This window comes from Chiloscyllium plagiosum, unplaced genomic scaffold, assembly GCF_037043375.1.
Source record: "Chiloscyllium plagiosum isolate Xiang-an unplaced genomic scaffold, Cpla_swu_hap1 HiC_scaffold_10, whole genome shotgun sequence".
Classification (NCBI taxonomy): domain Eukaryota; kingdom Metazoa; phylum Chordata; class Chondrichthyes; order Orectolobiformes; family Hemiscylliidae; genus Chiloscyllium; species Chiloscyllium plagiosum.
In genome coordinates this window covers 722,072-748,889 of record NW_028270148.1, presented here as the reverse complement: position 1 = coordinate 748,889, position 26,818 = coordinate 722,072, and the positions used below count along the sequence as shown (strand labels likewise).

The following is a 26,818-nucleotide window of genomic DNA, read 5'->3' as shown; positions in this document are numbered from 1 at the left end:
TCCATCTGCCACTTCTCAGCCCATTGGCCCATCTGGTCAAGAACCTGTTGTAATCTGAGGTAACCCTCTTCGCTGTCCACTACACCTCCAATTTTGGTGTCATCTGCAAACTTACTAACTGTACCTCTTATGCTCACATCCAAATCATTTATGTAAATGACAAAAAGTAGAGGACCCAGCACCGATCCTTGTGGCACTCCACTGGTCACAGGCCTCCAGTCTGAAAAACAATCCTCCACCACCACCCTCTACCTTTGAGCCAGTTCTGTATCCAAATGGCTAGTTCTCCCTGTATTCCATGTGATCTAACCTTGCTAATCAGTCTCCCATGGGGAACCTTGTCGAACGCCTTACTGAAGTCCATATAGATCACATCTACTGCTCTGCCCTCATCAATCTTCTTTGTTAGTTCTTCAAAAAACTCAATCAAATTTGTGAGACATGATTTCCCACACACAAAGCCATGTTGACTATCCCTAATCAGTCCTTGCCTTTCCAAATACATGTACATCCTGTCCCTCAGGATTCCCTCCAACAATTTGCCCACCACCGACGTCAGGCTCACTGGTCTGTAGTTCCCAGGCTTGTCTTTACCGTCCTTCTTAAACAGTGGCACCACGTTAGCCAACCTCCAGTCTTCTGGCAGCTAACCTATGACTATCGGTGATACAAATATCTCAGCAAGGGGCCCAGCAATCACTTCTCTAGCTTCCCACAGAGTTGTAGGGTACACCTGATCAGGTCCTGGGGAATTATCCACTTTTATTGCGTTTCAAGACGTCCAGCACTTCCTTCTCTGTAACATGGACATTTTTCAAGATGTCACCATCTATTTCCCTACAGTCTATATCTTCCATATCCTTTTCCACAGTAAATACTGATGCAACATACTTGTTTAGTATCTCCCCCATCTTCAGTGGTTCCACACAAGGCCGCCTTGCTGATCTTTGAGAGGGCCTGTTCTCTCCCTAGTTACCCTTTTGTCCTTAATGTATTTGCAAAAACCCTTTAGATTCTCCTTAATTCTATTTGCCAAAGCTATCTCATGTCCCCTTTTTGCCCTCCTGATTTCCCTCTTAAGTATACTCCTACTTCCTTTATACTCTTCGAAGGATTCACTCGATCTATCCTGTCTATACCTGACATATGCTTCTTTCTTTTTCTTAACCAAACCCTCAATTTCTTTAGTCATCCAGCATTCTCTATACCTACCAGCCTTTCCTTTCACCCTAACAGGAATATACTTTCTCTGGATTCTCGTTATCTCATTTCTGAAGGCTTCCCATTTTCCAGCGTCCCTTTACCTGCGAACATCTGTCCCCAATCAGCTTTTGAAAGTTCTTGCCTTTCTCCAATTTAGAATTTTAACTTTTAGATCTGGTCTATCCCTTTCCATCATTATTTTAAATCTAATAGAATTATGGTCGCTGGCCCCAAAGTGCTCCCCCACTGATATCTCAGTCACCTGCCCTGCCTTATTTCCCAAGAGTAGGTCAAGTTTTGCACCTTCTCTAGTAGGTACATCCACATACTGAATCAGAAAAGTTTCTTGTACACACTTAACAAATTCCTCTCCAGCTAAGCCCTTAACACTATGGCAGTCCCAGTCTATGTTTGGAAAGTTAAAATCCCCTACCATAACCACCCTACTATTCTTACAGACCCCCCTCTGACTATTGGGGGTCTATAATACAATCCCAATAAAGTTATCATCCCTTTCTTATTTCTCAGTTCCACCCAAATAACTTCCCTGGATGTATTTCCGGGAATATCCTCCCTCAGCACAGCTGTAATGCTATCCCTTATCAAAAGTGCCACTCCCCCTCCTCTCTTGCCTCCCTTTCTATCCTTCCTGTAGCATTTGTATCCTGGAACATTAAGCTGCCAGTCCTGCCCATCCCTGAGCCATGTTTCCGTAATTGCTATGTTATCCCAGTCCCATGTTCCTAACTATGCCCTGAGTTCATCTGTCTTCCCTGTTAGGCCCCTTGCATTGAAATAAATGCAGTTTAATTTATTATTCCTACCTTGTCCCTGCCTGCCCTGACTGTTTGACTCGCCTCTGTTCTCAACTGTACCAGTCTCAGATTGATCTCTTTCCTCACTGTCTCTCTGTGTCCCACACCCCACCCCCCCCCACCCACCTTACTAGTTTAAATCCTCCTGGGAAGCTGGAGCAAATTGCCCTACCAGTATATTAGTCCCCTTCCAATTTAGGTGCAATCCGTCCTTCTTGTACAAGTCATTTCTACCCCAAAAGAGATTTCAATGATTCAAAAATGTGAACACTTCTCCCCTGCACCAGCTCCTCAGCCATGCATTCATCTGCTCTATCCTCCTATTCCTATCCTCACTAGCTCATGGCACCAGGAGTAATACAGATATTACTACGCTGGAGGACCTTTTTTTTGAAAATTCCTGCCTAACCTTCTATATTCTCCCTTTAGAATCTCATCCCTTTCCCTTCCTATTCCCCTTTCCCTGGTCCCTCTCCCCTTTGAGAACATTCTACATCACCTCAGAGAAATCCTTGATCCTGACACCAGGGAGGCAACACACCAATCTGATTTCTCACAGTCGGCTACAGAAACATCCGTCTGTGCCTCTGACTGGAGAGTCCCCTGTCATGTTTCAGGTGTCTTGATATTTCATATTTTTACAGGTGGAACGGATTCTGATAAATCTAATGAGATGGAAGAAAAGATCCAGAAGTTGAATCAGGAAATTCACAATCTTCAGTCCACTATCCGAGGGATGAATGAGAAATTCCAGGATGAAATTCAGAAAGCGATTGAAATCGCAATGAACGGGAGGCAGCCCGCTGATGCTGCATCCCACCCTGACATGAAGGAGACTATCAATGAGATTCAGAGAAAACTCCACCAGATTGATAACCGAGTAAAGGAGCATGATGGTGAGATTAACCTTTTAAACACAATCAAACCATCTGGAGGTGCTGGGGTCAGTCAGTCTGAGACTGGCCAGAAATGGTCGGATCTAAAGGAAGAGCTGGTCAGGGAGGTGGAACGCCGGATACAAAACTCCTGCTTCTCCTGTCGAGCTGACATTGAGCTCCTCCGACAACTTCAGGAGGAAGACAGGCAGAGGCTTCGGGAACTGGGCAGAATATTCAATGCCACTGAGCAACACAATAGGCATCTAATAGAAAGCATTCATAAGCACATCAGTGAAATGCCAGAATCTGGGCCAAACCTTTGCTGTGTGGATATAGACAGCACCAAAGCAAAGTTGGAGGATGTGGAACAGAAGCTTACTTCTCTATCGGATGAGGTCGGGGTTTTGAATCAGAGACTGGACCATCAGCTTCCTGGCTTATCTTCAGGCAGCTCTCCATGGAATGATCAGTTCCACAAACGATTCCAACACATTGAACGAAGACTGAACCAAACTGAGAAAAATCTTGAAAAACGCATCATGTCCCATCTGAAAAATCTGAGGCATGAATTTGGCGGTAGAATCTATGGGAATGAGGAGCGAGTTAACGCAATAGTGTCTGTTGTGGGCAATGGTACAGTTTTTGATGATTGGGTGAGAGACACAGTCACTGGTTTAGGTGAAGACATTGCAAAGTTAAAGAATATTGTAGGAGCAGATGGAGAAAACCTGGTGACAGTGACGTCAAGTGTGCATGACCTGGAATCCAAGCTGCAAATAGCTGTCAATGGCTGTGCACAGATCTGTAGCCCTCCCCAAGTCACGGTCACAGATGATGACCATAATCCCTCTGAGATGCTGGATATTTTAACCAAACTTCAGACCAATATTATGAAGAATGAGGCTAATATTCAAAACATTGGGTCAAACATTCATAATCTTACTATAGGAGGTAATTCATTCAAGAACATGCTTCATCAGTTCGGGCAGGACATTGATCAAATAAAGAGAAAGATGTATTCGAATGTGGAACAAATGGACTTCATTAGCTCCAGTGTCCGGGACTTGGACAGCAAGATCCAAAGTGCGATTGAAACCAGTGTTACAGAATGCAATACCATGAAAGATGAAATCCTTCTGCAACAGAATGAAATTAACATGCGAGTTAATGAATTGACCGAGGAATTGGAGAAACTGAAGGAGAAAGCTGGCCGTTCAGAGTATAACTGCAGCTCAATGTGCTCAACATTTCAGAAAGAATTAAACCGATTAAAAGAGGAGCTCAGGCACCCTGCCAACAATTATAAAGACCTGCTGTTTAAAATGGAAACCTTCAACAAGACTCTCGATAGGTTTGGAATGTTTGGTGGCAATTTGGGTGTTGACCTTGGCTCGATGCAGGGAGAACTGAAAGATGTCATTGTGACCTTCAATTCCATCAATAGCACCTTGAAGAGCCTCCGGGATTTTGTTCACCAGCAGAGCCATAACACAAATATGTTGAACACAACTTTCTCTGAAAGTACAGACAGACTGATTACAGATATCAGCAGGATTCAGGAAGAGCTAACTGATCACATTGAAGACAGTAACAATAAGTTCATAAATTTTCAGAATGAGTTGGGCAAGTTGAATGGCCACATGGTGGTGGAAATTGCAGAATGCAGGGAATCCAGTGAAGGACTTGACCATCGAATATCCAAACTGGAGAACATCTGTGTCAAATTGGATTCTGTGTCACAGAGTCTGGAAAAAATCAAAGAGGGCTTAAACAGACATGTCTCCAGCCTGTGGAACTGTCAAAGAGAATTGAATACAACACTGCAGACCCACTCTGGGACGTTGCGAAATATCCAGGACACTCAGCTGGGAATCCTGAATCAAAAAATCAGAATGCTGAACCAGTCCATGGCTGAAATACACACGACAGTACACAATTTCACAATTCAGGATTTCATTGGTGAGTAGCACTCAATAATTAAACAACAGTTTACTCAGCTACCTCTACACTGTCCCTCATCAAACTCTCCCAGGATAGGGACAGCACAGGGTTAAACACACAGCAAATCTCCCTCTACACTGTCCCTCATCAAACTCTCCCAGGACAGATACTAGCAAGCTGGCACTGAAAGTAATCGATTAACAGAAAAACACTGCATTATTTATAATAAAAAGTAGAGTCAACAAAGTCTTAGCAGATGACTGGTAGTGGTTTAACCTGGGGGTCTCCACACCAGGTGAAGGGTGGGGTTAAAAAAGGGGAGTGCTTTATGGCATTGTTGGCTAATGTGGAAACTGAGCACGTGTTCTGCATCACAGACTGGCTCGCCTGCCAAGTCTGCTAACTGATTTCCTGCAGTTATTGCAACAAATGTAGTCTCTAGGAGTAACTTTTTCACGCAGAGGGTGGTGTGAATGTGGAATGAGCTGGCAGAGGAAGTGGTGGAGGCTGGTACAATTACACCATTTAGAAGGCATCTTGATGGGTATATGAATATGAAGGGCTTAGAGGGATGTGGACCAAATGCTGGCAACCTTTTGGGGTGGCACAGTGGCTCAGTGGTTAGCACTGCAGCCTCACAGCACCAGGGTCCCAGGTTCAATTCCAGCCTCGGACGACTGTCTGTGTGGAGTTTGCACATTCTCCCCATGTCTGCGTGGGTTTCCTCCGGGTGCTCCGGTTTCCTCCCACAGTCCAAAGATATGCAGGTCAGGTGAATCGGCCATGCTAAATTGTCCCTCGTGTTAGATGCATTAGTCAGAGGGAAATAGGTCTGGGTGGGTTACACTTCGGAGGGTCGGTGTGGACTTGTTGGGCCGAAGGGCCTGTTTCCACAGTGTAGGGAATCTAATCTTAAAAAAAAGGGGACTATATTAGGTTGGGATATCTGGTCAGTGTCCATGAGTTGGACCAAAGTCTGATTCCATGTTATATGACTCTGTGACTTGAAATCGTAAAAATAAATTAATTTCAAATTTGAACTATACTCTTTAAAATCCAAATGTGTGTGGCATGATGGGACTATCCTATGAAGGGAGTTTTTTTATCATTCACTCATGGGATGTGGGTGTCGCTGCTTGGTCAGCTTTTATTACCCGTCCTGAGCTGTCCTTCAGAAGGTGACAATAAGCTGCCTTCCTGAACCAGTGCACACCAGCTGCTGCTGCAGTTAGACCCACAACATTATCAGGGACAGAATGCAGGACATTGACCGAATGATAGTGAAGGAATGATGTTGTATTTCCAAAACAGGATGGCAACTCAGGGACACCCGCACAGCTTGACCGGGTCACCCGCACCGAGTGACAGGGACACAGGCACCGAGTGACAGGGTCACCCGCACTGAGTGACAGAGACACAGGCACTGAGTGACAGGGTCACAGGCACCGAGTGACAGGGACACCCGCACCGAGTGACCGGGACACAGGCACCGAGTGACAGGGACACAGGCACTGAGTGACCGGGACACAGGCACCGAGTGACAGGGATACAGGCACCGAGTGACAGGGACACAGACACCGAGTGACAGGGACACAGGCACCGAGTGACAGGGACACCCGCACCGAGTGACTGGGACACAGGCACCGAGTGACAGGGACACCCGCACCGAGTGACCGGGACACAGGCACCGAGTGACAGGGACACAGGCACCGAGTGACAGGGACACCCGCACCGAGTGACAGGGACACAGGCACCGAGTGACAGGGACACAGGCACCGAGTGACAGGGACACAGGCACCGAGTGACAGGGACACCCGCACCGAGTGACAGAGACACAGGCACCGAGTGACAGGGACACCCGCACCGAGTGACAGGGACAGAGGCACCGAGTGACAGGGTCACCCGCACTGAGTGACAGGGTCACAGGCACCGAGTGACAGGGACACCCACACCGAGTGACCGGGACACAGGCACCGAGTGACCGGGACACAGGCACCGAGTGACAGGGACACCCGCACCGAGTAAGAGGGACACAGGCACCGAGTGACAGGGACACCCACACCGAGTGACTGGGACACCCGCACCGAGTGACTGGACACAGGCACCGAGTGACAGGGACACAGGCACCGAGTGACAGGGACACCTGCACCGAGTGACAGAGACACAGGCACCAAGTGACAGGGACACAGGCACTGAGTGACAGAGACACAGGCACCGAGTGACAGGGACACCCGCACCGAGTGACAGAGACACAGGCACCGAGTGACAGGGACACCCGCACCGAGTGACCGGGACACAGGCACCGAGTGACAGGGACACAGGCACTGAGTGACAGGGACACAGGCACCGAGTGACAGGGACACCTGCACCGAGTGACAGGGACACAGGCACCGAGTGACAGGGACACAGGCACCGAGTGACAGGGACACCCGCACCGAGTGACAGGGACACAGGAACCGAGTGAGTGGGACACAGGCACCGAGTGACAGGGTCACCCGCACCGAGTGACAGGGACACAGCACCGAGTGACAGGTACACAGGCACCGAGTGACAGGGTCACCCGCACTAAGTGACAGGGTCACCCGCACCGAGTGACAGGGACACCTGCACCGAGTGACAGGGACACCCGCACCGAGTGACAGGGACACAGGCACCGAGTGACAGGGACACAGGCACCGAGTGACAGGGACACCCGCACCGAGTGACAGGGACACAGGCACCGAGTGACAGGGACACAGGCACCGAGTGACAGGGACAATGGCACCGAGTGACAGGGACACAGGCACCGAGTGACCGGGACACCCGCACCGAGTGACAGGGACACAGGTAACTAGTGACGGGGACACCCGCACCGAGTGACAGGGACAAAGGCACTGAGTGACAGGGATACAGGCACTGAGTGACAGGGACACCTGCACCGAGTGACCGGGACACAGGCACCGAGTGACAGAGACACAGGCACCGAGTGACAGGGACACAGGCACCGAGTGACAGGGACAAAGGCACCAAGTGACAGGGACACAGGCACCGAGTGACAGGGACACAGGCACCGAGTGACAGGGATACCCGCACCGAGTGACAGAGACACAGGCACTGAGTGACAGAGACGCAGGCACCGAGTGACAGGGACACCCGCACCGAGTGACAGAGACACAGGCACTGAGTGACAGAGACGCAGGCACCGAGTGACAGGGACATCTGCACCATGTGACAGGGACACAGGCACCGAGTGACCGGGACACAGGCACCGAGTGACAGGGACAAAGGCACCAAGTGACAGGGACACAGGCACCGAGTGACAGGGACACAGGCACCGAGTGACAGGGACACCCGCACCGAGTGACAGAGACACAGGCACTGAGTGACAGGGACGCAGGCACCGAGTGACAGGGACATCTGCACCATGTGACAGGGACACAGGCACCGAGTGACAGGGACACAGGCACCGAGTGACCGGGACACCCGCACCGAGTGACAGGGACACAGGCACCGAGTGACAGTAACACAGGCACCGAGTGACAGGGATACAGACACCGAGTGACAGGGACACCCGCACCGAGTGACAGGGACAGAGGCACCGAGTGACAGGGTCACCCGCACTGAGTGACAGGGTCACAGGCACCGAGTGACAGGGACACCCACACCGAGTGACCGGGACACAGGCACCGAGTGACCGGGATACAGGCACCGAGTGACAGGGACACAGGCACTGAGTGACCGGGACACAGGCACCGAGTGACAGGGACACCTGCACCGAGTGACCGGGACACAGGCACCGAGTGACCGGGACACAGGCACCGAGTGACAGGGACACCCGCACCGAGTGACAGGGACAGAGGCACCGAGTGACAGGGTCACCCGCACTGAGTGACAGGGTCACAGGCACCGAGTGACAGGGACACCCACACCGAGTGACCGGGACACAGGCACCGAGTGACCGGGACACAGGCACCGAGTGACAGGGACACAGGCACTGAGTGACAGGGACACAGGCACCGAGTGACAGGGACACCTGCACCGAGTGACCGGGACACAGGCACCGAGTGACCGGGACACAGGCACCGAGTGACAGGGACACCCGCACCGAGTAAGAGGGACACAGGCACCGAGTGACAGGGACACCCGCACCGAGTGACAGGGACACAGGAACCGAGTGAGTGGGACACAGGCACCGAGTGACAGGGTCACCCGCACCGAGTGACAGGGACAGAGGCACCGAGTGACAGGGTCACCCGCACTGAGTGACAGGGTCACAGGCACCGAGTGACAGGGACACCCACACCGAGTGACCGGGACACAGGCACCGAGTGACCGGGACACAGGCACCGAGTGACAGGGACACAGGCACTGAGTGACAGGGACACAGGCACCGAGTGACAGGGACACCTGCACCGAGTGACCGGGACACAGGCACCGAGTGACCGGGACACAGGCACCGAGTGACAGGGACACCCGCACCGAGTAAGAGGGACACAGGCACCGAGTGACAGGGACACCCGCACCGAGTGACAGGGACACAGGAACTGAGTGAGTGGGACACAGGCACCGAGTGACAGGGTCACCCGCACCGAGTGACAGGGACACAGCACCGAGTGACAGGTACACAGGCACCGAGTGACAGGGTCACCCGCACTAAGTGACAGGGTCACCCGCACCGAGTGACAGGGACACCTGCACCGAGTGACAGGGACACCCACACCGAGTGACAGGGACACAGGCACCGAGTGACAGGGACACAGGCACCGAGTGACAGGGACACCCGCACCGAGTGACAGGGACACAGGCACCGAGTGACAGGGACACAGGCACCGAGTGACAGGGACACAGGCACCGAGTGACAGGGACAATGGCACCGAGTGACAGGGACACAGGCACCGAGTGACCGGGACACCCGCACCGAGTGACAGGGACACAGGTAACTAGTGACGGGGACACCCGCACCGAGTGACAGGGACACCTCCACCAAGTGACAGGGACACCTGCACCGAGTGACAGGGACACCTGCACCGAGTGCCAGGAACACAGGTAACTAGTGACGGGGACACCCGCACCGAGTGACAGGGACACCTCCACCGAGTGACAGGGACACAGGCACCGAGTGACAGGGACACCCACACCGAGTGACAGGGACCCCTACACTAAGTGACAGGGACACCCGCACCGAGTGACAGGGACACCAGCACCGAGTGACAGGGACACAGGCACCGAGTGACAGGGACAGAGGCACCGAGTGATAGGGACACCCGCACTGAGTGACAGGGACACCCGCACCGAGTGACAGGGACACCAGCACCGAGTGACAGGGACACAGGCACCGAGTGACAGGGTCACCCGCACTGAGTGACAGAGACACAGGCACCGTGTGACAGAGACACATACACAGAGTGACAGGGTCACAGGCTCCGAGTGACAGGGACATCCGCACTGAGTGACAGGTATCCCCGCACCGAGTGACAGGGACACAGGCACCGAGTGACCGGGACACAGGCACCGAGTGACAGGGACACAGGCACCGAGTGACAGGGACACCCGCACCGAGTGACCGGGACACAGGCACCGAGTTACAGGGACAAAGGCACTGAGTGACAGGGATACAGGCACTGAGTGACAGGGACACCTGCACCGAGTGACAGGGACAAAGGCACCAAGTGACAGGGACACAGGCACCGAGTGACAGGGACACAGGCACCGAGTGACAGGGACACCCGCACCGAGTGACAGAGACACAGGCACTGAGTGACAGAGACGCAGGCACCGAGTGACAGGGACATCTGCACCATGTGACAGGGACACAGGCACCGAGTGACAGGGACACAGGCACCGAGTGACAGGGACACAGGCACCGAGTGACCGGGACACCCGCACCGAGTGACAGGGACACAGGCACCGAGTGACAGTAACACAGGCACCGAGTGACAGGGATACAGACACCGAGTGACAGGGACACCCGCACCGAGTGACAGGGACAGAGGCACCGAGTGACAGGGTCACCCGCACTGAGTGACAGGGTCACAGGCACCGAGTGACAGGGACACCCACACCGAGTGACCGGGACACAGGCACCGAGTGACAGGGACACAGGCACCGAGTGACCGGGACACAGGCACCGAGTGACAGGGATACAGGCACCGAGTGACAGGGACACAGACACCGAGTGACAGGGACACAGGCACCGAGTGACAGGGACACCCGCACCGAGTGACTGGGACACAGGCACCGAGTGACAGGGACACCCGCACCGAGTGACCGGGACACAGGCACCGAGTGACAGGGACACAGGCACTGAGTGACCGGGACACAGGCACCGAGTGACAGGGATACAGGCACCGAGTGACAGGGACACAGACACCGAGTGACAGGGACACAGGCACCGAGTGACAGGGACACCCGCACCGAGTGACTGGGACACAGGCACCGAGTGACAGGGACACCCGCACCGAGTGACCGGGACACAGGCACCGAGTGACAGGGACACAGGCACTGAGTGACCGGGACACAGGCACCGAGTGACAGGGACACCTGCACCGAGTGACCGGGACACAGGCACCGAGTGACCGGGACACAGGCACCGAGTGACAGGGACACCCGCACCGAGTGACAGGGACAGAGGCACCGAGTAACAGGGTCACCCGCACTGAGTGACAGGGTCACAGGCACCGAGTGACAGGGACACCCACACCGAGTGACCGGGACACAGGCACCTAGTGACCGGGACACAGGCACCGAGTGACAGGGACACAGGCACCGAGTGACAGGGACACCCGCACCGAGTGACAGGGACACAGGCACCGAGTGACAGGGACACAGGCACCGAGTGACAGGGACACAGGCACCGAGTGACAGGGACAATGGCACCGAGTGACAGGGACACAGGCACCGAGTGACCGGGACACCCGCACCGAGTGACAGGGACACAGGTAACTAGTGACGGGGACACCCGCACCGAGTGACAGGGACACCTCCACCAAGTGACAGGGACACCTGCACCGAGTGACAGGGACACCTGCACCGAGTGCCAGGAACACAGGTAACTAGTGACGGGGACACCCGCACCGAGTGACAGGGACACCTCCACCGAGTGACAGGGACACAGGCACCGAGTGACAGGGACACCCACACCGAGTGACAGGGACCCCTACACTAAGTGACAGGGACACCCGCACCGAGTGACAGGGACACCAGCACCGAGTGACAGGGACACAGGCACCGAGTGACAGGGACAGAGGCACCGAGTGATAGGGACACCCGCACTGAGTGACAGGGACACCCGCACCGAGTGACAGGGACACCAGCACCGAGTGACAGGGACACAGGCACCGAGTGACAGGGTCACCCGCACTGAGTGACAGAGACACAGGCACCGTGTGACAGAGACACATACACAGAGTGACAGGGTCACAGGCTCCGAGTGACAGGGACATCCGCACTGAGTGACAGGTATCCCCGCACCGAGTGACAGGGACACAGGCACCGAGTGACCGGGACACAGGCACCGAGTGACAGGGACACAGGCACCGAGTGACAGGGACACCCGCACCGAGTGACCGGGACACAGGCACCGAGTTACAGGGACAAAGGCACTGAGTGACAGGGATACAGGCACTGAGTGACAGGGACACCTGCACCGAGTGACAGGGACAAAGGCACCAAGTGACAGGGACACAGGCACCGAGTGACAGGGACACAGGCACCGAGTGACAGGGACACCCGCACCGAGTGACAGAGACACAGGCACTGAGTGACAGAGACGCAGGCACCGAGTGACAGGGACATCTGCACCATGTGACAGGGACACAGGCACCGAGTGACAGGGACACAGGCACCGAGTGACAGGGACACAGGCACCGAGTGACCGGGACACCCGCACCGAGTGACAGGGACACAGGCACCGAGTGACAGTAACACAGGCACCGAGTGACAGGGATACAGACACCGAGTGACAGGGACACCCGCACCGAGTGACAGGGACAGAGGCACCGAGTGACAGGGTCACCCGCACTGAGTGACAGGGTCACAGGCACCGAGTGACAGGGACACCCACACCGAGTGACCGGGACACAGGCACCGAGTGACAGGGACACAGGCACCGAGTGACCGGGACACAGGCACCGAGTGACAGGGATACAGGCACCGAGTGACAGGGACACAGACACCGAGTGACAGGGACACAGGCACCGAGTGACAGGGACACCCGCACCGAGTGACTGGGACACAGGCACCGAGTGACAGGGACACCCGCACCGAGTGACCGGGACACAGGCACCGAGTGACAGGGACACAGGCACTGAGTGACCGGGACACAGGCACCGAGTGACAGGGATACAGGCACCGAGTGACAGGGACACAGACACCGAGTGACAGGGACACAGGCACCGAGTGACAGGGACACCCGCACCGAGTGACTGGGACACAGGCACCGAGTGACAGGGACACCCGCACCGAGTGACCGGGACACAGGCACCGAGTGACAGGGACACAGGCACTGAGTGACCGGGACACAGGCACCGAGTGACAGGGACACCTGCACCGAGTGACCGGGACACAGGCACCGAGTGACCGGGACACAGGCACCGAGTGACAGGGACACCCGCACCGAGTGACAGGGACAGAGGCACCGAGTAACAGGGTCACCCGCACTGAGTGACAGGGTCACAGGCACCGAGTGACAGGGACACCCACACCGAGTGACCGGGACACAGGCACCTAGTGACCGGGACACAGGCACCGAGTGACAGGGACACAGGCACTGAGTGACAGGGACACAGGCACCGAGTGACAGGGACACCTGCACCGAGTGACCGGGACACAGGCACCGAGTGACCGGGACACAGGCACCGAGTGACAGGGACACCCGCACCGAGTAAGAGGGACACAGGCACCGAGTGACAGGGACACCCGCACCGAGTGACAGGGACACAGGAACCGAGTGACAGGGACACCCGCACCGAGTGACTGGGACACAGGCACCGAGTGACAGGGACACAGGCACCGAGTGACAGGGTCACCCGCACTGAGTGACAGGGTCACAGGCACCGAGTGACAGGGACAACCACACCGAGTGACCGGGACACAGGCACCGAGTGACCGGGACACAGGCACCGAGTGACAGGGACACAGGCACTGAGTGACAGGGACACAGGCACCGAGTGACAGGGACACCTGCACCGAGTGACCGGGACACAGGCACCGAGTGACCGGGACACAGGCACCGAGTGACAGGGACACCCGCACCGAGTAAGAGGGACAGAGGCACCGAGTGACAGGGACACCCGCACCGAGTAAGAGGGACACAGGCACCGAGTGACAGGGACACCCGCACCGAGTGACTGGGACACAGGCACCGAGTGACAGGGACACCCGCACCGAGTGACTGGGACACAGGCACCGAGTGACAGGGACACAGGCACCGAGTGAAAGGGACACCCCCACCGAGTGACAGGGACACAGGCACCGAGTGACAGGGTCACCCGCACTGAGTGACAGAGACACAGGCACTGAGTGACAGGGTCACAGGCACCGAGTGACAGGGACACCCGCACCGAGTGACCGGGACACAGGCACCGAGTGACAGGGACACAGGCACTGAGTGACAGGGACACAGGCACCGAGTGACAGGGACACCTGCACCGAGTGACCGGGACACAGGCACCGAGTGACCGGGACACAGGCACCGAGTGACCGGGACACAGGCACCGAGTGACAGGGTCACCCGCACCGAGTGACAGGGACAGAGGCACCGAGTGACAGGGTCACCCGCACTGAGTGACAGGGTCACAGGCACCGAGTGACAGGGACACCCACACCGAGTGACCGGGACACAGGCACCGAGTGACCGGGACACAGGCACCGAGTGACAGGGACACAGGCACTGAGTGACAGGGACACAGGCACCGAGTGACAGGGACACCTGCACCGAGTGACCGGGACACAGGCACCGAGTGACCGGGACACAGGCACCGAGTGACAGGGACACCCGCACCGAGTAAGAGGGACACAGGCACCGAGTGACAGGGACACCCGCACCGAGTGACAGGGACACAGGAACCGAGTGAGTGGGACACAGGCACCGAGTGACAGGGTCACCCGCACCGAGTGACAGGGACACAGCACCGAGTGACAGGTACACAGGCACCGAGTGACAGGGTCACCCGCACTAAGTGACAGGGTCACCCGCACCGAGTGACAGGGACACCTGCACCGAGTGACAGGGACACCCACACCGAGTGACAGGGACACAGGCACCGAGTGACAGGGACACAGGCACCGAGTGACAGGGACACCCGCACCGAGTGACAGGGACACAGGCACCGAGTGACAGGGACACAGGCACCGAGTGACAGGGACACAGGCACCGAGTGACAGGGACAATGGCACCGAGTGACAGGGACACAGGCACCGAGTGACCGGGACACCCGCACCGAGTGACAGGGACACAGGTAACTAGTGACTGGGACACCCGCACCGAGTGACAGGGACACCTCCACCAAGTGACAGGGACACCTGCACCGAGTGCCAGGAACACAGGTAACTAGTGACGGGGACACCCGCACCGAGTGACAGGGACACCTCCACCGAGTGACAGGGACACAGGCACCGAGTGACAGGGACACCCACACCGAGTGACAGGGACCCCTACACTAAGTGACAGGGACACCCGCACCGAGTGACAGGGACACCAGCACCGAGTGACAGGGACACAGGCACCGAGTGACAGGGACAGAGGCACCGAGTGATAGGGACACCCGCACTGAGTGACAGGGACACCCGCACCGAGTGACAGGGACACCAGCACCGAGTGACAGGGACACAGGCACCGAGTGACAGGGTCACCCGCACTGAGTGACAGAGACACAGGCACCGTGTGACAGAGACACATACACAGAGTGACAGGGTCACAGGCTCCGAGTGACAGGGACATCCGCACTGAGTGACAGGTATCCCCGCACCGAGTGACAGGGACACAGGCACCGAGTGACCGGGACACAGGCACCGAGTGACAGGGACACAGGCACCGAGTGACAGGGACAAAGGCACTGAGTGACAGGGATACAGGCACTGAGTGACAGGGACACCTGCACCGAGTGACCGGGACACAGGCACCGAGTGACCGGGACACAGGCACCGAGTGACAGGGACAAAGGCACCAAGTGACAGGGACACAGGCACCGAGTGACAGGGACACAGGCACCGAGTGACAGGGACACCCGCACCGAGTGACAGAGACACAGGCACTGAGTGACAGAGACGCAGGCACCGAGTGACAGGGACATCTGCACCATGTGACAGGGACACAGGCACCGAGTGACAGGGACACAGGCACCGAGTGACAGGGACACAGGCACCGAGTGACCGGGACACCCGCACCGAGTGACAGGGACACAGGCACCGAGTGACAGTAACACAGGCACCGAGTGACAGGGACACAGGCACCGAGTGACAGGGACACAGGCACCGAGTGACCGGGACACCCGCACCGAGTGACAGGGACACCCGCACCGAGTGACAGAGACACAGGCACCGAGTGACAGGGACATCTGCACCATGTGACAGGGACACAGGCACCGAGTGACAGGGACACAGGCACCGAGTGACAGGGACACAGGCACCGAGTGACCGGGACACCCGCACCGAGTGACAGGGACACAGGCACCGAGTGACAGTAACACAGGCACCGAGTGACAGGGATACAGACACCGAGTGACAGGGACACCCGCACCGAGTGACAGGGACAGAGGCACCGAGTGACAGGGTCACCCGCACTGAGTGACAGGGTCACAGGCACCGAGTGACAGGGACACCCGCACCGAGTGACCGGGACACAGGCACCGAGTGACAGGGACACAGGCACTGAGTGACCGGGACACAGGCACCGAGTGACAGGGATACAGGCACCGAGTGACAGGGACACAGACACCGAGTGACAGGGACACAGGCACCGAGTGACAGGGACACCCGCACCGAGTGACTGGGACACAGGCACCGAGTGACAGGGACACCCGCACCGAGTGACCGGGACACAGGCACCGAGTGACAGGGACACAGGCACCGAGTGACAGGGACACCCGCACCGAGTGACAGGGACACAGGCACCGAGTGACAGGGACACAGGCACCGAGTGACAGGGACACCCGCACCGAGTGACAGGGACACAGGCACCGAGTGACAGGGACACAGGCACCGAGTGACAGGGACACCCACACCGAGTGACAGAGACACAGGCACCGAGTGACAGGGACACAGGCACCGAGTGACAGAGACACAGGCACTGAGTGATAGGGACACCCACACCGAGTGACAGGGACACCCGCACCGAGTGACAGGGTCACCTGCACCGAGAGACAGGGACACAGGCACCGAGTGACAGGGACACAGGCACCGAGTGACAGGGACACAGGCACCGAGTGACAGGGACACCCACACCGAGTGACAGGGACACCTGCACCGAGTGACAGAGACACAGGCACCGAGTGACAGGGACACAGGCACCGAGTGACAGGGTCACCTGCACTGAGTGACAGGAACACAGGCACCGAGTGACAGGTATCCCCGCACCGAGTGACCGGGACACAGGCACCGAGTGACCGGGACACCCGCACCGAGTGACAGGGACACAGGCACCGAGTGACAGGGACACCCGCACCGAGTGACCGGGACACAGGCACCGAGTGACAGGGACACAGGCACTGAGTGACATGGACACAGGCACCGAGTGACAGGTATCCCCGCACCGAGTGACCGGGACACAGGCACCGAGTGACCGGGACACCCGCACCGAGTGACCGGGACACAGGCACCGAGTGACCGGGACACAGGCACCGAGTGACCGGGACACAGGCACCGAGTGACAGGGACACAGGCACTGAGTGACAGGGACACAGGCACCGAGTGACAGGGACACCTGCACCGAGTGACAGGGACACCCGCACCGAGTGACAGGGACACAGGCACCGAGTGACCGGGACACAGGCACCGAGTGACAGGGACACAGGCACTGAGTGACAGGGACACAGGCACCGAGTGACAGGGACACCTGCACCGAGTGACCGGGACACAGGCACCGAGTGACAGGGACACAGGCACCGAGTGACAGGGACACAGGCACCGATGACAGGGACACAGGCACCGATGACAGGGACAAAGGCACCAAGTGACATGGACACCCGCACCGAAAGACTGGGACACCTGCACCGAGTGACAGGGATACAGGAACCGAGTGACAGGGACACAGACACCGAGTGACAGGGACACAGGCACCGAGTGACAGGGACACCCACACCGAGTGACTGGGACACCCGCACCGAGTGACTGGACACAGGCACCGAGTGACAGGGACACAGGCACCGAGTGACAGGGACACCTGCACCGAGTGACAGAGACACAGGCACCAAGTGACAGGGACACAGGCACTGAGTGACAGAGACACAGGCACCGAGTGACAGGGACACCCGCACCGAGTGACAGAGACACAGGCACCGAGTGACAGGGACACCCGCACCGAGTGACCGGGACACAGGCACCGAGTGACAGGGACACAGGCACTGAGTGACAGGGACACAGGCACCGAGTGACAGGGACACCTGCACCGAGTGACAGGGACACAGGCACCGAGTGACAGGGACACAGGCACCGAGTGACAGGGACACCCGCACCGAGTGACAGGGACACAGGAACCGAGTGAGTGGGACACAGGCACCGAGTGACAGGGTCACCCGCACCGAGTGACAGGGACACAGCACCGAGTGACAGGTACACAGGCACCGAGTGACAGGGTCACCCGCACTAAGTGACAGGGTCACCCGCACAGAGTGACAGGGACACCTGCACCGAGTGACAGGGACACCCGCACCGAGTGACAGGGACACAGGCACCGAGTGACAGGGACACAGGCACCGAGTGACAGGGACACCCGCACCGAGTGACAGGGACACAGGCACCGAGTGACAGGGACACAGGCACCGAGTGACAGGGACACAGGCACCGAGTGACAGGGACAATGGCACCGAGTGACAGGGACACAGGCACCGAGTGACCGGGACACCCGCACCGAGTGACAGGGACACAGGTAACTAGTGACGGGGACACCCGCACCGAGTGACAGGGACACCTCCACCAAGTGACAGGGACACCTGCACCGAGTGCCAGGAACACAGGTAACTAGTGACGGGGACACCCGCACCGAGTGACAGGGACACAGGCACCGAGTGACAGGGACACCCACACCGAGTGACAGGGACCCCTACACTAAGTGACAGGGACACCCGCACCGAGTGACAGGGACACCAGCACCGAGTGACAGGGACACAGGCACCGAGTGACAGGGACAGAGGCACCGAGTGATAGGGACACCCGCACTGAGTGACAGGGACACCCGCACCGAGTGACAGGGACACCAGCACCGAGTGACAGGGACACAGGCACCGAGTGACAGGGTCACCCACACTGAGTGACAGAGACACAGGCACCGTGTGACAGAGACACATACACAGAGTGACAGGGACACAGGCACCGAGTGACAGGGACACCCGCACCGAGTGACAGAGACACAGCACCGAGTGACAGGTACACAGGCACCGAGTGACAGGGACATCTGCACCATGTGACAGGGACACAGGCACCGAGTGACAGGGACACAGGCACCGAGTGACCGGGACACCCGCACCGAGTGACAGGGACACAGGCACCGAGTGACAGTAACACAGGCACCGAGTGACAGGGATACAGACACCGAGTGACAGGGACACCCGCACCGAGTGACAGGGACAGAGGCACCGAGTGACAGGGTCACCCGCACTGAGTGACAGGGTCACAGGCACCGAGTGACAGGGACACCCACACCGAGTGACCGGGACACAGGCACCGAGTGACCGGGACACAGGCACCGAGTGACAGGGACACAGGCACTGAGTGACAGGGACACAGGCACCGAGTGACAGGGACACCTGCACCGAGTGACCGGGACACAGGCACCGAGTGACCGGGACACAGGCACCGAGTGACAGGGACACCCGCACCGAGTGACAGGGACAGAGGCACCGAGTGACAGGGTCACCCGCACTGAGTGACAGGGTCACAGGCACCGAGTGACAGGGACACCCACACCGAGTGACCGGGACACAGGCACCGAGTGACCGGGACACAGGCACCGAGTGACAGGGACACAGGCACTGAGTGACAGGGACACAGGCACCGAGTGACAGGGACACCTGCACCGAGTGACCGGGACACAGGCACCGAGTGACCGGGACACAGGCACCGAGTGACAGGGACACCCGCACCGAGTAAGAGGGACACAGGCACCGAGTGACAGGGACACCCGCACCGAGTGACAGGGACACAGGAACTGAGTGAGTGGGACACAGGCACCGAGTGACAGGGTCACCCGCACCGAGTGACAGGGACACAGCACCGAGTGACAGGTACACAGGCACCGAGTGACAGGGTCACCCGCACTAAGTGACAGGGTCACCCGCACCGAGTGACAGGGACACCTGCACCGAGTGACAGGGACACCCACACCGAGTGACAGGGACACAGGCACCGAGTGACAGGGACACAGGCACCGAGTGACAGGGACACCCGCACCGAGTGACAGGGACACAGGCACCGAGTGACAGGGACACAGGCACCGAGTGACAGGGACACAGGCACCGAGTGACAGGGACAATGGCACCGAGTGACAGGGACACAGGCACCGAGTGACCGGGACACCCGCACCGAGTGACAGGGACACAGGTAACTAGTGACGGGGACACCCGCACCGAGTGACAGGGACACCTCCACCAAGTGACAGGGACACCTGCACCGAGTGCCAGGAACACAGGTAACTAGTGACGGGGACACCCGCACCGAGTGACAGGGACACCTCCACCGAGTGACAGGGACACAGGCACCGAGTGACAGGGACACCCACACCGAGTGACAGGGACCCCTACACTAAGTGACAGGGACACCCGCACCGAGTGACAGGGACACCAGCACCGAGTGACAGGGACACAGGCACCGAGTGACAGGGACAGAGGCACCGAGTGATAGGGACACCCGCACTGAGTGACAGGGACACCCGCACCGAGTGACAGGGACACCAGCACCGAGTGACAGGGACACAGGCACCGAGTGACAGGGTCACCCGCACTGAGTGACAGAGACACAGGCACCGTGTGACAGAGACACATACACAGAGTGACAGGGTCACAGGCTCCGAGTGACAGGGACATCCGCACTGAGTGACAGGTATCCCCGCACCGAGTGACAGGGACACAGGCACCGAGTGACCGGGACACAGGCACCGAGTGACAGGGACACAGGCACCGAGTGACAGGGACACCCGCACCGAGTGACCGGGACACAGGCACCGAGTGACAGGGACAAAGGCACTGAGTGACAGGGATACAGGCACTGAGTGACAGGGACACCTGCACCGAGTGACCGGGACACAGGCACCGAGTGACCGGGACACAGGCACCGAGTGACAGGGACAAAGGCACCAAGTGACAGGGACACAGGCACCGAGTGACAGGGACACAGGCACCGAGTGACAGGGACACCCGCACCGAGTGACAGAGACACAGGCACTGAGTGACAGAGACGCAGGCACCGAGTGACAGGGACATCTGCACCATGTGACAGGGACACAGGCACCGAGTGACAGGGACACAGGCACCGAGTGACAGGGACACAGGCACCGAGTGACCGGGACACCCGCACCGAGTGACAGGGACACAGGCACCGAGTGACAGTAACACAGGCACCGAGTGACAGGGATACAGACACCGAGTGACAGGGACACCCGCACCGAGTGACAGGGACAGAGGCACCGAGTGACAGGGTCACCCGCACTGAGTGACAGGGTCACAGGCACCGAGTGACAGGGACACCCACACCGAGTGACCGGGACACAGGCACCGAGTGACCGGGACACAGGCACCGAGTGACAGGGACACAGGCACCGAGTGACAGGGACACAGGCACCGAGTGACAGAGACACCTGCACCGAGTGACCGGGACACAGGCACCGAGTGACCGGGACACAGGCACCGAGTGACAGGGACACCCGCACCGAGTAAGAGGGACAGAGGCACCGAGTGACAGGGACACCCGCACCGAGTAAGAGGGACACAGGCACCGAGTGACAGGGACACCCGCACCGAGTGACTGGGACACAGGCACCGAGTGACAGGGACACCCGCACCGAGTGACTGGGACACAGGCACCGAGTGACAGGGACACAGGCACCGAGTGACAGGGTCACCCGCACTGAGTGACAGGGTCACAGGCACCGAGTGACAGGGACAACCACACCGAGTGACCGGGACACAGGCACCGAGTGACCGGGACACAGGCACCGAGTGACAGGGACACAGGCACTGAGTGACAGGGACACAGGCACCGAGTGACAGGGACACCTGCACCGAGTGACCGGGACACAGGCACCGAGTGACCGGGACACAGGCACCGAGTGACAGGGACACCCGCACCGAGTAAGAGGGACACAGGCACCGAGTGACAGGGACACCCGCACCGAGTGACAGGGACACAGGAACCGAGTGAGTGGGACACAGGCACCGAGTGACAGGGTCACCCGCACCGAGTGACAGGGACACAGCACCGAGTGACAGGTACACAGGCACCGAGTGACAGGGTCACCCGCACTAAGTGACAGGGTCACCCGCACCGAGTGACAGGGACACCTGCACCGAGTGACAGGGACACCCGCACCGAGTGACAGGGACACAGGCACCGAGTGACAGGAACACAGGCACCGAGTGACAGGGACACCCGCACCGAGTGACAGGGACACAGGCACCGAGTGACAGGGACACAGGCACCGAGTGACAGGGACAATGGCACCGAGTGACAGGGACACAGGCACCGAGTGACCGGGACACCCGCACCGAGTGACAGGGACACAGGTAACTAGTGACGGGGACACCCGCACCGAGTGACAGGGACACCTCCACCAAGTGACAGGGACACCTGCACCGAGTGCCAGGAACACAGGTAACTAGTGACGGGGACACCCGCACCGAGTGACAGGGACACCTCCACCGAGTGACAGGGACACAGGCACCGAGTGACAGGGACACCCACACCGAGTGACAGGGACCCCTACACTAAGTGACAGGGACACCTGCACCGAGTGACAGGGACACCAGCAACGAGTGACAGGGACACAGGCACCGAGTGACAGGGACACAGGCACCGAGTGATAGGGACACCCGCACTGAGTGACAGGGACACCCGCACCGAGTGACAGGGACACCAGCACCGAGTGACAGGGACACAGGCACCGAGTGACAGGGTCACCCGCACTGAGTGACAGAGACACAGGCACCGTGTGACAGAGACACATACACAGAGTGACAGGGTCACAGGCTCCGAGTGACAGGGACATCCGCACTGAGTGACAGGTATCCCCGCACCGAGTGACAGGGACACAGGCACCGAGTGACCGGGACACAGGCACCGAGTGACAGGGACACAGGCACCGAGTGACAGGGACACCCGCACCGAGTGACCGGGACACAGGCACCGAGTGACAGGGACAAAGGCACTGAGTGACAGGGATACAGGCACTGAGTGACAGGGACACCTGCACCGAGTGACCGGGACACAGGCACCGAGTGACCGGGACACAGGCACCGAGTGACAGGGACAAAGGCACCAAGTGACAGGGACACAGGCACCGAGTGACAGGGACACAGGCACCGAGTGACAGGGACACCCGCACCGAGTGACAGAGACACAGGCACTGAGTGACAGAGACGCAGGCACCGAGTGACAGGGACATCTGCACCATGTGACAGGGACACAGGCACCGAGTGACAGGGACACAGGCACCGAGTGACAGGGACACAGGCACCGAGTGACCGGGACACCCGCACCGAGTGACAGGGACACAGGCACCGAGTGACAGTAACACAGGCACCGAGTGACAGGGATACAGACACCGAGTGACAGGGACACCCGCACCGAGTGACAGGGACAGAGGCACCGAGTGACAGGGTCACCCGCACTGAGTGACAGGGTCACAGGCACCGAGTGACAGGGACACCCACACCGAGTGACCGGGACACAGGCACCGAGTGACCGGGACACAGGCACCGAGTGACAGGGACACAGGCACTGAGTGACAGGGACACAGGCACCGAGTGACAGGGACACCTGCACCGAGTGACCGGGACACAGGCACCGAGTGACCGGGACACAGGCACCGAGTGACAGGGACACCCGCACCGAGTAAGAGGGACAGAGGCACCGAGTGACAGGGACACCCGCACCGAGTAAGAGGGACACAGGCACCGAGTGACAGGGACACCCGCACCGAGTGACTGGGACACAGGCACCGAGTGACAGGGACACCCGCACCGAGTGACTGGGACACAGGCACCGAGTGACAGGGACACAGGCACCGAGTGACAGGGTCACCCGCACTGAGTGACAGGGTCACAGGCACCGAGTGACAGGGACAACCACACCGAGTGACCGGGACACAGGCACCGAGTGACCGGGACACAGGCACCGAGTGACAGGGACACAGGCACTGAGTGACAGGGACACAGGCACCGAGTGACAGGGACACCTGCACCGAGTGACCGGGACACAGGCACCGAGTGACCGGGACACAGGCACCGAGTGACAGGGACACCCGCACCGAGTAAGAGGGACAGAGGCACCGAGTGACAGGGACACCCGCACCGAGTAAGAGGGACACAGGCACCGAGTGACAGGGACACCCGCACCGAGTGACTGGGACACAGGCACCGAGTGACAGGGACACCCGCACCGAGTGACTGGGACACAGGCACCGAGTGACAGGGACACAGGCACCGAGTGAAAGGGACACCCCCACCGAGTGACAGGGACACAGGCACCGAGTGACAGGGTCACCCGCACTGAGTGACAGAGACACAGGCACTGAGTGACAGGGTCACAGGCACCGAGTGACAGGGACACCCGCACCGAGTGACCGGGACACAGGCACCGAGTGACAGGGACACAGGCACTGAGTGACAGGGACACAGGCACCGAGTGACAGGGACACCTGCACCGAGTGACCGGGACACAGGCACCGAGTGACCGGGACACAGGCACCGAGTGACAGGGACAAAGGCACCAAGTGCCATGGACACCCGCACCGAAAGACAGGGACACCTGCACCGAGTGACAGGGATACAGGCACCGAGTGACAGGGACACAGACACCGAGTGACAGGGACACAGGCACCGAGTGACAGGGACACCCGCACCGAGTAAGAGGGACACAGGCACCGAGTGACAGGGACACAGGCACTGAGTGACAGGGACACAGGCACCGAGTGACAGGGACACCTGCACCGAGTGACCGGGACACAGGCACCGAGTGACAGGGACACAGGCACCGAGTGACAGGGACACAGGCACCGATGACAGGGACACAGGCACCGATGACAGGGACAAAGGCACCAAGTGACATGGACACCCGCACCGAAAGACTGGGACACCTGCACCGAGTGACAGGGACACAGGCACCGAGTGACAGGGACACCCACACCGAGTGACTGGGACACCCGCACCGAGTGACTGGACACAGGCACCGAGTGACAGGGACACAGGCACCGAGTGACAGGGACACCTGCACCGAGTGACAGAGACACAGGCACCAAGTGACAGGGACACAGGCACTGAGTGACAGAGACACAGGCACCGAGTGACAGGGACACCCGCACCGAGTGACAGAGACACAGGCACCGAGTGACAGGGACACCCGCACCGAGTGACCGGGACACAGGCACCGAGTGACAGGGACACAGGCACTGAGTGACAGGGACACAGGCACCGAGTGACAGGGACACCTGCACCGAGTGACAGGGACACAGGCACCGAGTGACAGGGACACAGGCACCGAGTGACAGGGACACCCGCACCGAGTGACAGGGACACAGGAACCGAGTGAGTGGGACACAGGCACCGAGTGACAGGGTCACCCGCACCGAGTGACAGGGACACAGCACCGAGTGACAGGTACACAGGCACCGAGTGACAGGGTCACCCGCACTAAGTGACAGGGTCACCCGCACCGAGTGACAGGGACACCTGCACCGAGTGACAGGGACACCCGCACCGAGTGACAGGGACACAGGCACCGAGTGACAGGGACACAGGCACCGAGTGACAGGGACACCCGCACCGAGTGACAGGGACACAGGCACCGAGTGACAGGGACACAGGCACCGAGTGACAGGGACAATGGCACCGAGTGACAGGGACACAGGCACCGAGTGACCGGGACACCCGCACCGAGTGACAGGGACACAGGTAACTAGTGACGGGGACACCCGCACCGAGTGACAGGGACACCTCCACCAAGTGACAGGGACACCTGCACCGAGTGCCAGGAACACAGGTAACTAGTGACGGGGACACCCGCACCGAGTGACAGGGACACCTCCACCGAGTGACAGGGACACAGGCAACGAGTGACAGGGACACCCACACCGAGTGACAGGGACCCCTACACTAAGTGACAGGGACACCCGCACCGAGTGACAGGGACACCAGCACCGAGTGACAGGGACACAGGCACCGAGTGACAGGGACAGAGGCACCGAGTGATAGGGACACCCGCACTGAGTGACAGGGACACCCGCACCGAGTGACAGGGACACCAGCACCGAGTGACAGGGATACAGGCACTGAGTGACAGAGACACAGGCACCGTGTGACAGAGACACATACACAGAGTGACAGGGTCACAGGCTCCGAGTGACAGGGACATCCGCACTGAGTGACAGGTATCCCCGCACCGAGTGACAGGGACACAGGCACCAAGTGACCGGGACACAGGCACCGAGTGACAGGGACACCCGCACCGAGTGACCGGGACACAGGCACCGAGTGACCGGGACACAGGCACCGAGTGACAGGGATACAGGCACTGAGTGACAGGGACACCTGCACCGAGTGACCGGGACACAGGCACCGAGTGACAGAGACACAGGCACCG

The 26,818-nt window shown here is 59.0% G+C and overlaps 1 protein-coding gene across 1 annotated transcript in view; it reads left to right on the top strand.

Annotated features, from left to right (window-relative positions):
• The window catches only part of emilin1b (elastin microfibril interfacer 1b), an 84,080-nt gene that overhangs the window by 24,605 nt on the left and 32,657 nt on the right, over nt 1–26,818 (top strand). The window contains exon 4 of the mRNA XM_043696732.2: nt 2,663–4,855. Coding sequence (XP_043552667.2) covers nt 2,663–4,855 — 2,193 coding nt within the window. The remainder of the gene's footprint in view (nt 1–2,662; nt 4,856–26,818) is intronic.